The following is a 15,121-nucleotide window of genomic DNA, read 5'->3' as shown; positions in this document are numbered from 1 at the left end:
ATCTGAACGCTGTAGCTCAGATACACGTGTTATTACATTGCAACACTCACGATTATTATCACAGGGGCCATAAAATGGGGCTCTTTTCAAGACTCCTTCAGTTTCCACAAACAGCTGCTGCCAGCTGAGGAATTTGGGCTGAGCTACATGTAATTCCCAACCGTGATTCTCTCCCGGCGGAGGCAGCCTCTCCAGCAGCTGCCTGTGCACGCTGCTGTGTGCTCTCCCCTGCTCATCCCACTGACGGGCAGCAGCCCTCCCCGGGGGTCAATACCCTTCGTAATGCCCTGAGTGGACTCTGGGGCAAAGGAGGCGAACAGCAAATTTAGGGGGTCAGGGTCCTCGGTCACAGAAAATCACAGGACTCAAGAATTGCTTTCTGAAAGGATGGCAAGGACCCTAACACAGCTTTGAATGTTTGGACTCAGACAAGGTCATTGATGCTTTCCCAGGCTATCTGCTTCAGTATTTACTGGGAATTTGTCTTCTATTGTGTGGGATTTGCAAAAAGGGGTAGTTTTATTATTTGCAACCCACAATCCATAAAATAACAATTGTCTTTCTCTACAAGGAAGTATCCACAGACTCCTTCTTTCTCCCATTTTCAAAGTAAAAGTTTGTTCTCCACCTTCCCCTCACTTGCTGTGAAATTAGCAGTAATATTTTTTTTCTAAGAGATATAAAAAAGCAGTGTCCATTGGAATGCAGGAGACTTAAAATACATCTCCTTACAGGTGATTCACAACCATTTGTCAGACTTTTTTTCTGCTTTTCAGTCTGTAAGACTCATTTTCCATTAAGATCCATTTTGGACTTATTTTTATCACTGATTATTATTTTTGTATACCGCTGACCTTTGCCATAGGAAGGAAGAAGAAAAAGAGCTCCATCCCCTGCTGAGGCAGCCTCTTACAAAGGTAGAGCTACTGACAAGTTAGTACACTGCATTTTTTTCCAAACATTTACAACATTGCGTCCCAGAACAAAGGGAGGAACACAGAAAAATAGAAACAAATTCACACATTATGATCAAATGCATAATTCTCCATTACGATTCTACTAATAATTATAAAGGCCCTAGCAAAGGTTTAAAAATGAATGCATTGCTTTAACTGCTCTTTTCCATTTCCACCCACTCCATGTAGTGAACACATATTTCAAAGTATAACGGATATTGCAAACTACAGATGTTATGAATTATTTTTCAGTGCTAGTCACATTTTTGGTACAGATAGATTCAGCCTCCTGGCTCCAAAAGCTAATACCTAAGAGTAATGATATATTCTTCAAACTAAAAATCAAGCAACTTCTATTTCTGTGTTTTTTCTAACTGACTTTTAATTTCAAATGTCTGGAAGGTATATGCCTTCTCAGGAAGAACTGAAGTATTTTAGAAAGGCAGAAAAATATTCTGAAATAATCATGAGACTTCGGAGATAATCATGAGACTTCAGGGATTAACATATTAAGTTAAAAAAAATCAAATATTATGAGTTTTCTGAACTCCTAGAATTGCCAGCTTCACATTTCCCACTGTCATGGTTACAGACGTAAAACATCCCATCAGGGAACAGCAACTGTCCTGTGTGATTCATGCAATCTGCCAGCACCATGTGCATAATGGCTTTAGTCAAAGTGGATGCAATGCAGATGTCCTATCTATGAGTACTCATGCATTAAGGTGAAACATTTATTTCTTACAAGCATTTTACAGTAGTCAGAAGAGAGTATTTCAGTGACTCAGAAAAGTGAGCATTATCTAACAGATTACATTTTGAATGATCCTTTGGAGTAATATAATTTAATGTTTGCCTGGTTTGCAGTTTAAGCAGCAGGCAACAGATGAGAATTTAAGGATAGCTCCCTCAATCTTTACTTTGGGATTTACCAGAATTAGCACTAACATAATGTTGTAGCCATAAAGAGTCATTGGGGGGGGATCTTCTCTGGTTTCAAGTAAACTTACCCCTTCCTGTTCTGACCACACGGTCATTGCACAGCCCTAGTTTTATTATGACCTGAGGGCAGAGATATGTTCCTGGTTATTTCTGGTACTTCTAAACATAACATGGCCAATTTTTGTAAATGTTGTAAGATAGTTTTCCATCTACTTTCATGCAAGCAAACAATGGGAGGAGCTGCTGTGACTGTGTCTGGACATAGTGAATAACATTTAAATAAATGTTGGGAGACAATTTCCTGACTGAACTGGGGAGTCTGCAGATCTGTTAGTTTCCTCTTTCTACTAGATGATGTTGTATATATACCCTTGTAACTCAGATATTTTTGATTAGTTACTTATTTATTTTGTTAGTCATTTAGTGATAGACCTTTCCCTGGTCAGCTATCACTGTAGCAGTCATCTCCAGCCCAGAGGATGTAAACTCTCTGCCATAGAGTGAAAGAATAAAGAAAAGAAAATAAATTTTGCCCCCTAACCCTGAAAACAGTAAGATTTTCATTCAATTCTTAAGTTCCTTCTTCCTTTTTCCTTTCCTGAATCTGAAACTTTCTCTACATCTCCTTTTTTAATCATTTCTGTTATAGCTTCCCTTGAAAAAGCAAGATTTTCCCTTTCATGTTCGTACTATCCCTTCTTTTCTTTTCTGGGCTGCTGCTAGTATACAAACTTGATTAGCACTGTTCACCTTTCCTTTCCCATTCTTACTTCCCAGTGGTAAAGGACCAGTACAATCTTCCCAATCTGAAAGTGTGGAAATCAAAGCTGAAGACCTAACTGAACTTACAGGAAGAAATAGCATCAGAGCTAAATGGTAACAAAACTTTTTAGTCCTCTTTGGCAACTCACGCCTTTGCTCCTACACCTCTTAGGTAGAGATATTCAGCAAAGAGTTTGGTTATTGCACCACTACAAGCACTCTTCTTCCATGTCACCCTAAAACAGGAATTCATTGAGAGCCTGTTTGGTTTCTGAGGCCCACACTGGAGCAGTAGAAGGGAAAACATGCACTCCAGCATAGAAACTGAGGTCGTCCTAGGCTTTCACATTTTCAGTGGTGCAGGAGGTGCAAGCAGAAACTGGTTCTGGGATGACCTATCGCACATTTCTATTGTGCTGCTGATGTATTACAGAACCAGACTGTAGCCCCGTTTACACTTGCACATGTTTTAAATGCTGTAGCATTTCTATAAATATTCTGTCCATTTGTTGTTTTGCCATTAAATCCCTAAAGTTGCATGAAATTAAGTGGGCGGAAAATGTTTCTTGTTTTCACTGCTTTTTTAAATGTGAGTATTTATTGCATTCCTTTTCTTATTGAAATTAAAACTGCAAGCATCCTCTCCTTAACAGATTTTTGTAGCAACTCAAAGCACTCTAAACAGATCCCAGGAAACAAACACAAAGCTGGTATGGGATGCTCTCCTCAGTGCCCTCTCACTTAAGAGCATGCATGCAGAGAGCACACAAATTCTTTAAATACTGCTTTTTACCTTCTTCATTCCCTATTGACTGCCTAAGAAGTTTGCAGTAGAGTTGCCTGTATAGCAAATGTAACCCTGCTAACAACAGGGTCATTTGTACAGAGCTGTTCAAGTCCCATAATTGGTCCCATAAGTTGAAAACTACAACTCAGTACCCTCCACCCCTCCAAAAAAACCCACGCGGGCATGGTCCTTGGTCTGAAGGTCCCTTTGTGTCTGTGTTCATTGTTTCCATCTCTTTCCTTGCAGAGAAGCCAATGACCAAGTTCTACTCCATCTATTTACATTGCTTTCAAAGTATAAAGGACAATAATGTTCTGTGTGAATGAGCTGTTCAATATAATCCAACTGAAGAGACCTAGAATTCCAGCATTTGTCAGTATTTTTTGTCAGGGCAGGCATGTAAAGCAGGAGAAATAAGTTTAAAAAAAATTGTGATGCATTTTGAAGAATATATTCTTAGATTTGAACTTTAGGAAAAGATAAAAGCATATTCAGAAAAATACTCTTTTTTTTCTGTAACCATATCATCATCTTTTGGCCCACTTCCTCTTAATCACATGACAGATCCAGGACGTGGGTAAAGCAAAATACAGACCAGTGAGTCCAGAGTTGATAAGGAGGGAATACTCTCAAATCTGGGTTAGAGAGAGGTGTTTTGAACATCTGCTTAAAACTGGAATCTTTTCTAAATACCATGGTAACTGGACACTGTGAGCAGAAATTCCCTGAGTAGCTGGAGGCTAATATTGGTGTTTCTTTACTGTTATCTTTGATCGCTTCACATAGGACCCAAATTCCTAGGTATCCTCCCTGGTGGCAGTGGGTTCTCAGGGAACATTGGGAAGGAGCCTTTGGTCTCTTTAGCTCTTCCTAAGACTTGGCTGGGAACCTTTCACAGTTGAGCAGCACAGGCTTTATGTTGTGAAAACATGGATGGTTTTTAAATAGTTATGTCTTACCAAGTAATACACCCTCTAAAGGTGTTAAGAACATAATGCACATACTATAGATGTCCATAACACTAGTAGGTGTCAGCAGTGATTATTTAAGTTTTAAGCACTGTAATCACCTGCTATGACTTATAACAGTTGACTCACATTTTACTAGCTATCTATTAGCTATTTATTTGTGCATTGGGAAATTTTAGAAATAAGCCCTTGTCACAGTGCAAACCAGAAAACAGTCACTTCTTGTATCACTTGGACTTGGCAGTCAGGATTTCCATTCCTGCCACTAAGCTTTCTTAAATGGCATTTCCTTGTCTGAAACAAGCAAACAAATCTAAACAAACAAACAAACAAACAAAAAGAAAACATACAGAGTTGGTAACTGTTACCTTGGAGTAAGCAGCTAATAAAGAAGGGATGTATTTAGAGTGGATTAATTTTCGCCTAGAATCATGTTTATCAACTGGAACTGGAACTGGAGCACTACAACAAGGCCTGTCTTTTACTGTTACACTGGCAAAAGCTAATGACTTTTTGTTGATATAAAGCAGTCTGCATCCAGGCCAAAATATTTTTTTCTTGACAACTTTTCAAGAGTGTTTTCTAATTATTGGGTTCTTGACTTAATAATTTTTCAGGATGTATTGAGTACAGGGCTTTAATTCACGCTTTCTTTAACTTCCAAGGCATCCCCCAAAAAATTATCTAAGCTGAATATATACAAAAATTTTAATAACCCATGGCAAATTTATTACAAAATAATGTTGGTAATCTGAGTTTATTTTTTCCATGTTTTAATTCTATCATACATACATTAATCTGAAAGGAAGTTGTATAGCCTCGAGGAGTCATTGAGGCCCTGTGTTGGCAGTTTAATTCTCCAAGAGTGAGGTATCCTTTCTGTCACAGACATCCACCTTAGACTGGATGAACTTCCCCATGGGGCAGCTGCCTAACTCTCCCCGTGGCTGTGAAAGGAGCCCAGATGACTCTTAGACAGCTAACATCGCCTGAGGTGACTCCTATATTACAGATAATACCTGTAATATTTCATATAGATCCTCTAGTCTGATCTCCAACATGTTAGAGTATTACAGTTCACCCAGATAGCATGTGAAAAGCCCAATGGCTTTTGTCTGATGACAGTGTAAGTTATGTTTGGCTAAAGAATGTTGTCCAAAAAGGCATTTAGTCTTCAGTTTTAAGGCCATGGTATTGTGATGCAGGAGCTACTCTCAGTATAAGTGACAATATGCTTTCCAGATTTCATGGTTCCATTTTTATTGATAATATTTTTGTTAAATGATCCAGTTCCCCAAAGTCAGGGGATTTCATGAGAGCCTCGGCTTCTATTAAACGTGAAAGGAATAAGTCTCTAGTCCTTATTGTTAGAAGGAAAAAGATGCATAGAACATGGAATAACTTGTCCTAAAGGCTCAGCAATTACAGTGTAAATTAACAAAAACTTTTTTATTTAAAAATTAAATTTGTTAATGTCTCACCATTTAAGGATTCATGCTTTCTCTTATTACCTCTTTAGAAACCTGTAAGGTTTTGAGCTAAACATTTAGCTTTAAAAATTAGGTTTTTGAAAGGTTGGTAAACATTCAAATAGTGGCAGGGATTTTAAAGCTAAGTACAAAATAGTAAGTAATCCTATCTGTTTTCTTGAACTCATAAAATGACTGAGACTGATCACCAATGAGGTGCATCTTATTTTTGTTTAAAAAGATATTATGCTGACAATAGAAGTTCAAATCCAGGTATATCCCAAAGGAGATAATTTCCTTTATGGTGGGAGATGAGGTTCCCAAAAGGAGTCATGATCAGAAAATGGGTGTTCAGATCTTTCTGGAAGATTTTATACAATGAGATAAATCATCTTTTGTCAACAGATAGATTAGCTGTTGTCACATTACCATGGTTCAGGTGTTGAAGAGCCATCAGTTAATACAGTTTAGACACTGTATGTGTTTAGATAAATTGCCTTATGTTACCAGATCCCTGGAATAGTCTTTGACATATCTGTGAGCTTTTTACCCACTGACCTCAAAGTGCTTTTCAAACACACACTCCGACACCCATGCCGAGCCTTAATATCCCCTTCTTTACAGCTGGAAAAACCCTGTATTGCTGAGCTGTGAGTGAAATTCCAGTTTAAGCTGTAATACTGCTTGAACCTTGATTACTGACATCCATCTCTCGCACACCTTTTGGAGACCACAAAGCCTCCATGGATGCTCACGGCAAGAGGGCTGGAGGGACACCCCTACATCCTGTGAAGTCTCCAAGGAAGGCGATCTCATTGCATCCCGCAGAACACGGACACTGCTCACTTCGTAAGGGGCTGCCAGACGTATCTGAAGGTGAAATAAAGCTCTAACCACCACCTCTGAATGCGCTTATAGAGCATTCTGCATCCGCTGCAGGGCTGAGTAATCACACGTGTCCTCCTGCCTACCAGGGCGCTCTGGGAGGAACCTTTTCTTGAGACTCCCTTTGGGAGGATAAGACTTTAAACGGAATGATTAATCCTTGCTAGGGCTTTTACGAGGCATGTTTGCCTGGCCAACGGACTGCACATCTTCCCTGTATTTATTATTTTAAAACACGAAGAGCTGCCTCTGACCATCTATATCAGCTACTCCCCACCTGTAGTGCGTGCTAATAAGGAAGGTGTTTGTTATTTCTATGGAAAGTCTGGCTATAGCATAGAAGTGCCTTATACTGAGGCATGATTAAAAAGTGGTGGCTCCCTTTTAGTAACAGGAGGCAGATTCAGAAAGGCAGCGCTTTTATAATGATACTGCGGTGGCTTTCCATGGTGAGAACCTTGAGCCGGTTGCACAAAGGTAATACATCTCATATAAGGTAGGCATATGGGGCTCTGCTCTCGATCTGTCAGTAACAGCAGCTCGGAGAGAATTCTTCTTCAGGGTGTGAGAAGACGGCGTTCTCCTTCCTGCTAAATCAGCTCTTGGCTTGGAGGCAAAATAAATTAATTTGGAGGTATGTTCTTAGGAAGATGTGACTGAAGCTTAAAAGTACAGGAATGCAAAAATTCAGCTGACAAGAGTGTAATTGGACCACTGGGCATTTTTTTCACTGTTTTTATTGAATTTGGGTTTTATTTTTTTTTATTATTCCCATCCAGTGCTCATGAGACAAGGGGCGAACCTGATCTCTGGTCCCTGGTTGTGATAGTTCTCCTGTGGTTTATTCACTAACTCTGTGTCAGACAGTTGTTTTTTTCCTTACAAAGTCAGAGTTTACAAATAGCAAATGCCCCTTTGGGCACAAAAAAGAAGCATTCTGAGGAAGAGGACACCTCTCCCTAAGTAGCCCTCCTTCCATGGCAGAGAGCGAGTAGAAGAAAGATCCTGATCCAGATTTCAACTTTCCTTTGTAGGACTTAATTTAGTAAGCTCTTAATATATCCCTGGGACGAGTCTTGTTATTGCCTGCAGTTTTTCTTCAATTAGCACCCGTGGGACTAGATGACTAAATTCGATAATTTTGAGGGAGGGAGGTAGCTAATTTGGTTGGGTCGGAAACGCCCGGAGCTTTAGAGGCGAGGAGCGGTGGTTAGCGGGGAGGTGGAACCGTCGTTGCTGGTTTCATGGTTCCTGCGTGCACGTTGCCTTCCCCATCGTCATGCCCTGAGTGGCCGTCATCCCACAGCACAGCGGCACGCTAGGTCGTCCTGGCACGACCTCCATAGTTTGCAACAAAATTTTGAGCTCTCAGGGCCAACTCTGCAACAAAATTTTGAGCTCTCGGGGCCAGCCGCCGTCTTCCCTCAAGCCAGTAGATAAATCTGACCTTGTCCGAGTCTGAGCCACACAGAAACGGACTCGAGGGCAGAAGAGAGGCGAGCGGACTGCAGGTTTCCCTGCGAGCAGGCCTGGCCCTGCTGGCTGCGGCGGCCATGGGACCTGCGGCCTGGTGGGCCTCCGCCTCGGGCCTTGACCCGTCGGGGGCTGTCGTAGCCACACGCGACAAGGATGAAACTTCATGCCGGGGCTGGGGAGCTCTGAGTGATTATTACTTCCTTGAGCTCTGCCAGGGAAATATTATCCATTTTCCAGGGCTGCGTATTTGAAGCCCAGGGAGTTCTCTCTCCCTTCGGGCCCAGAGGCTGGATGTTATCAGCCCAGCTGCTTCCAAATCTTTTTGGTGCTGTATCTGCAGCATGTGGGCTTAAAGCAAGCTCAGAATGTATCTCTTTCTTATCACCCCTCTCCAAATTATCTGGGAAACACAGACCTGGGGCCTTAATTGCTGTATTTCTGAGTGTCCTTGTCAGGACGGGGCTCTATTAACCCAGAAGCGACTGTAGGCAGCGGACTGTAGTGCAACCCTTTGGAAATGGCGTGTTTGTGGAGGAGAACTGAACGAACATGGCAGCAAGTGCAGCAACAAAGGGTCCCTGTGTGAATATCTCTACTTTTTTACCAACTGAAAGCTCCTTACGTTCTGCAGAATTGAAGCAGACTGGGGACAAGTTCCCAAAATAACTTGAATTCCATCAGCATTAGCCAGTGTAACAACAATAAAACCTAAGACCTTCATGGCATGTGGGGCAACCTCCTCCCCACTTCCCACCCCATGTTTGCTATTATCTGGTACCTAAATGGTAAAAAAAAGAAAATATCTTTCAACAGGGACAGTACTGTGAAAGCTTTATGAATGCATGGCTACATTAGTCCGTGCTCATTTGTGCAACTTGGCTTGCATTGTTCACTGGGCCTTTGCCAAACATATCTGTTGCGTAATTATGTGGCTTGCTTTAATAAATTCACAGAAGTTTCTAGGGATGTAACTAATGTTCCCCCCTCCTTTCCGTAATTACACGACACCCACCACAATGAGACCCAGGTTCTAATTGGTGGATTTGTGCCATGATTTACAGTAATTATCAAAGCCAATGCTATACCATAGGAAAAGAGAAACACCCAGCTATACATTTAAACAGATGAAAGAAGACTTTTTTAAGAAAAAAACAACCAAACTCTGTAAAATCATAAGAGAAGTTATTTGTCTGTCCACTGAATAAATTGCCTAATTTCCTTGTGAGCAAAACCAACTTTAATTGATTTTCTGCACTGCACACTGGCTTAGACTGAATAATACTGGCTTAAACCAAGAGCAGTCTCACTGAAGTCAGCTTCATTACTTAAGATTTCTGCATGGGAAAGTCAAATACAGTGATGGCAGGCATGGCTTCACATCCTGCTGGTCTGACTGTGCAGACAAGCCCTTGTACGTGAGGGAGTAAGGGGAGTTTGTGAGAAAGGTTCTCATGGTTTCAGCTTGAACAGTGTCTAAGAAAGATATTTAATAAGGAGCTCCAAAATGTGTTCATTGTTTTGGAGTGTTTCCAAGCTCTTTCCTCCAAAGAGCTGGTTCCAGCATATATGATTCAGGGTTGGTTATTCCATGCTCATGTATTCCAATGGAAATGGGATGATTTCTATGTTGAGGTACTAGACAGTATGATTAAGGGTGTTGGAGCTTGGACCATGCAATTTAGAACCTTTTAAAATGTTTCCATCCCCACATCTGACCTCACTGAATTTATTTAATATACATTTGAAGGAATAGCCTTGAAAAGTTACTTTCTCTGCAACAGAAATCTGGGGTCTTTCAAAGAACAAATGAAATGTACATGCACAAAATACACATTAAAAAATCAAACATTCTTCGTGGTCACAACAAATGTCCGTCTTGTCAGGGCTTTATGGCTTACTCCATATAGTACATTCTAGTTAACAGCAGCTGTAGCATATTTCTTTGACAAAAAAAAACCGTTGCGGAGCAGCCACGCGGAGCAGCCTCACCATCTCAGCTGCAAACCCATGGCTAGAATGTAAGTATATACCCTATGAAGATACTCTTGGGCTTACCTAGGTCAGAGCACTGCACCACGCGAAGATGGCATTGGCAGCGGAAGGGGCACACTGGTCCAACTCCAGATATGACGGGATCGTCCGTTGGAGCCATATCGGCCGACCCTTCATCCTCCAGCATAAAGTCAAAGAGGCCCTGCTGGTGGAACGGCTTGGCCAAGCATGCTGGCAGCAGCAGGACGAAGAGAAGAGCCAGCCTCATGGTTTAGTTCATCGACTCTGGGCAGAACCTAGAGATCAAAGCAGGAGATTTACAACAAAAGTATCAGTTTCCCATAGCTGCACAGTTCCTGCTGAAGGAGGTCCAGCATATCCACCAATTGCATAACTGTTCCTTTCAATAAATGAAAATGAATTGTGAAAATAGGACAGTTATGTGATAGGAGTCTGGTAACTGCTTGTCAATAGCAGGTTTTTTTTTTTTAACAGAGCAGTTTAAAGGCAACTGTAAACACATCTGTTTGCATATTTAGAGTAATATTTATTAGGAACAGGCAGCACTGTCAACTTTGTTATGCAAAACAGTCAAAACAATAAGCCACATTTTCCATGTGTCTGTTTTCTGCCAAAATAACAGTCTATTTGATTTCATTAGCATTTGTTTCATAGCAATGAGTTTGTCCCCTGGGGACGAACCTGAGGTTCCCAAACTCACTGTAATGCAGTATTTCATGTCTTGAGAAATATTTTTTTAAAGTGCCAGCTTGCTGTGTGTTTTAAATTATAGCCTAGTAAAACTGACTGAGAAAGAGTAGGATCTAGTGACAGGGTGGGGAGAGAGGGGAAGATCTTTAGTTGTTTAAATGAGCTATACTTCTTTCCTGGTTTAAACACCACAATAAAATGGAATACAATGTTGTGTTATACTGGACGTTCTTGGCTTTCTTTCCAAAGTTTTGGCTAGGGGTTTTTACAATATAAACAATGCACCCTGAAAATCCTCTGCTTTGCACTGCATAAGCATTTGAATTGATGCTTGTGGTATTGTCAGCACACTTTGTAATGGGACTTCAGGGCCTCATACTGCAGGCTTTCATGCTCATGAGTAACTTTACACAAATACGTATTGCCATAGATATTAACAAGGAAAATTGCTTAAATACATGTTCTCAGGACCTAGGCCTAAATGCGTTTCAACACACTGTACATTGTGCTACCTGTGTTGTTGTGTGCTAAGGAGAAATTACAAAACAGCTGTTTGTAGGTTTTGTATCATGGCTGTATGGATTAGCTAATTTTCTGAAAATTAATTTCTTTTACTATTTATTTTATATGAGGAAGTTTATCTTTTACAAACCTTCATGGATCTAAAAACAACGCACAAAAAAATATAAAGAAACCTGCCTTCAAGTTGCCAAGTGACAGAAAGGCAAACTTGTCATTTATTTAGGAGATTTTTCTTAAAATGGATGGCATAGTCCTGAATACAGATGTTGTTCTTTGTAATGAAAGCAAAAATGTCCACTTGTTTCTTCAGGTCAATAACTTCCAAAATGTCTTGTCTGGGTGCTAGCTGGGATTAATTTTTTTCTAGTAGAAATTACCTAACAGTTAGGGGCATGGTATAGCATTTTCAGCTCCATATTGACTAATGGAAAGATCAAACAACAGGGGGAGAGGCAGAGGAGGAGGACTGTCTCCCTCTTTACATTGACATATGGAACCTACCAGGTAGATGGCTAACATGGGCAGCTGATGTTAGGTGAGAGTGGTATACTGAGGCCTCTCTCAAATACCACATCCAGGTACTCTAACAGGAGTGGTCAGTATAAGCAAAGCTAAATAAATAAAAAACTCAGGCCTGGAACTAGATACAATCTATATGGTGCCTGGGTTCAATTTCCTTTATTAATGTCTACCTACAGATGCCAATAATGCAAGCCTGCAGAAACCTTTAGGGCTCAGTCGTGAGAGGATGATAGGATTTTTTACTTTATAAAATAGGCTAGTGTTTTAAAATCATTTCTGTCATCTCCCTAACAGGAAGGCAGGTATCTAACATCTTCAGATGTCCTGAAGACTTCAAAGTGACTTCACATGGAGTAAACCACCGTTTCTGTTGCCTCTCTAAGAGACCTAGCTAGTTCCTTCATTGGACCCGAAGGTATTTCCTATTCCTGGAGCTGACATATTACCTACTGCATGCACTGAGGGGTTTCGCAGACCCCACGAGGATCAGAGCATTTTAGCAGGGCCTGTTAGCCCAACTCGGTGCTGTGCAAACTTGTGCCATGTAGCAGGGGCAGGCTGTGTCCCTGTGTGGGCCATCCTCCTGCGCTCCCTCCTGCCCTGGCCCCCCCCCGACATTGGGGCTGTGTCCCTTCCCCAGCAACACCCCCATGATGCATGCAGAGTACCCACGGACAAGTAAGGCTGTCACAGCAAAGTGGTCTTAATACCCGGTGGTGAGGTCTTACCAGGGTTTAATCTAAACCAAAATTTGTGAAATAATCATTATTACGTATGAATTATTGTAAAATAACAATGCAATTTATTAACAGTCTGCAATGGGAAGACAAATTTGCTAAATCATCACCATTCATCTTAATAAGCTGCCTTGTGAAAATGATCAATAAAACATTACCCCATTACAAAGTATTTTTCAGAATGTACATTAACATCAACACTGGGAATGCTGCACACCAATCCTGGCATGGCACTGGCAGTCAGTAATTTTTAAAGAGCTTCCCCAGCTCTTTTTTACATATTCGTATATTTTTAAAATATTTTTAAATTTTTAAAACTGTTTGTATTCCCCCCCAGGGTCACTGCTGAAGCACCGTCCATCCCAAGAATGCACAATCAGGATCTTATCCTGGAGTTAAATTACCACCCCTCAAAAAAAAAACCTCAAAACAATGCAAAGGCACTTTGGAAATGTCTTCACACTTTACTTCTTTTTCACACTAATATTGATGACTTCACTTATCTGAGTTAAACCCTGTAGCAGGCCTTTTCCTTTGGTCTCTGTTTTGTCAAAACTATAATAAAATCAGTAAGAGTTGTGTATAAAGGAAAACTGTAGGACAACAAAGGTTAACAAGGATCTAATCTGAGGACACAGCAGAGCAAAATAGCAGACACAAGCTACTTATTAATCAGGAAATAGGAATAGATATGTGTCTGCGTATCTTTATTCATATACATATTCATACTGCAGGCATACATATCTGTTCCTATTGTTTGCATGTGTAAATGAACATAAACAGAGAAAAAAATATACACAAAACTGTACTAGTAAGAAATGTTTACATTTCACTTAGCAAAAGAAACAGAGAGGGGGAAAAAATCTGAATTCTTAAAGGTCTGTGACAAAATATTTATGTCTGCAGGACATAACTGTTTAAATTTGCTTTAATTATGTGTTTACAGTGAGGAAGACTTTTCCACAAACAGAGGAAACTATACCATAGACTTGGCCACATTTCAGTTTAAAATACCACTGGAAATATGCTTCATCAGTTCACGTCACCACTGTATTGGTGGTCTTCTTGTCAGTTTACCTTAATATTAAGTTTTAAATATTTGTTCACCTACTGTCAGAAACCTCTCAAAACGCCACAAAAGACAAGTTAAACAATATGTGCAGTTTCAAAAAAAAATCTCCTACATTATATGTTTTACCCATTTTGTGTAATAAAGTCTAGATGTGCAAACATAGGAGCTGGAAGTTTTACAGAGATTAAAACTCTGTTAACAGGAGTTTCAACTCCAGGCATTTTCTTTTCTACTATTTCATTCATAGGAACCTTCTTTAAATGTGAGTCCCTTGTTTGTACACTGTAACGTAGCACTTTCTAACATTACAAAGGCATACACTGAGCCTGCTTAACTAACTACTACGGGTTTTTTTTCTCTGAAATTGAAATTATATTCATTAATGTTTGGAAAATATATGAAGAAATCCGAATGAAAAAGAAATCACAGAGTGCAGTTTAAAACAGAAATGTAAGAACTCACGCATTTTCTACACTCACTACATCACCGATTCTAAACACTGGTCTGCAAACAGAGAATATACTGCTGCAAAAGTTTACAGTAAGGAAAAAGAAAGGACTATAGCAGTGCTTACACAAATCAAAACAAGAGACAGAACAGTCAAATAAACAGTAGGAAATCTGCACAGTCCTTGAGAATGCATTCTCATGTTCCCAAGAAACAAAAGTGCTGGATACAAAACTTAACATTGCTAAACATTTAGTAGGATTTTTTCCTTGCTTCTCTTAAAATTCAACTAGTTCTTGCCGTAGACTTGCCTGAAGTTTTATTAGTGCAGCATAGTTCAGGAGAATTACTGAAAACCGTACCTTTTAATCCAGGGATTTGCAACAGGAGCTCTCAAAGCTGAGATGTAATTAAACTAAATATTCAACCCAGGCAAAAGGCTTTGCAGGTGTGGAAAGGAGGAGGGGGTAAGTTCAGCTCAGTGACTGTCACTTGGTGGAAAACCCTCCTGCTTCTATTCCATAGCACAGTTAAAAAATAAGGTTTCTCTCAATGAACACAATCCAGGCTGACACCCACATTAGATCATATGGTAATGATATGTCTCCTGTATTGTAGCCAGAAACTTTATCAGCTCTTTTGCTTTCTTTTCCTCCTTTTTCTTTTTCATTTGCTTTATTTCTTTTTCATCTGTTTAGAATCCCAAACTACTTGTACACTATAAGACAGATGCTTAGCTGTAATTCATCTTACTTATTTTATTTATGTCCCTACAACATATATTTAGGAAAGTTTTCTTGGTTTTAACTATGTTTTTTTTTTTTTCTGACTCATTACTGAGAAGAATGTTTGGCTGTTCCTCTTGTTTATAGT

At 40.1% G+C, this 15,121-nt stretch overlaps 1 protein-coding gene across 1 annotated transcript in view; it reads right to left on the bottom strand.

Annotated features, from left to right (window-relative positions):
- Positions 1-14,819, bottom strand: part of DCN (decorin) — a 39,620-nt gene extending 24,801 nt beyond the window's left edge. Inside the window, exons 1-2 of the mRNA XM_075058150.1 lie at positions 14,611-14,819; positions 10,301-10,533 (exon numbers count right to left, since the gene is read on the bottom strand). Coding sequence (XP_074914251.1) covers positions 10,301-10,505 — 205 coding nt within the window. The 5' untranslated portion in view covers positions 10,506-10,533; positions 14,611-14,819. The remainder of the gene's footprint in view (positions 1-10,300; positions 10,534-14,610) is intronic.
- Positions 14,820-15,121: the final 302 nt, after the last annotated feature.

The sequence above is a fragment of the Buteo buteo genome, chromosome 26 (assembly GCF_964188355.1).
Source record: "Buteo buteo chromosome 26, bButBut1.hap1.1, whole genome shotgun sequence".
Classification (NCBI taxonomy): Eukaryota; Metazoa; Chordata; class Aves; order Accipitriformes; family Accipitridae; genus Buteo; species Buteo buteo.
This window is presented reverse-complemented; position numbering and strand designations above follow the sequence as displayed.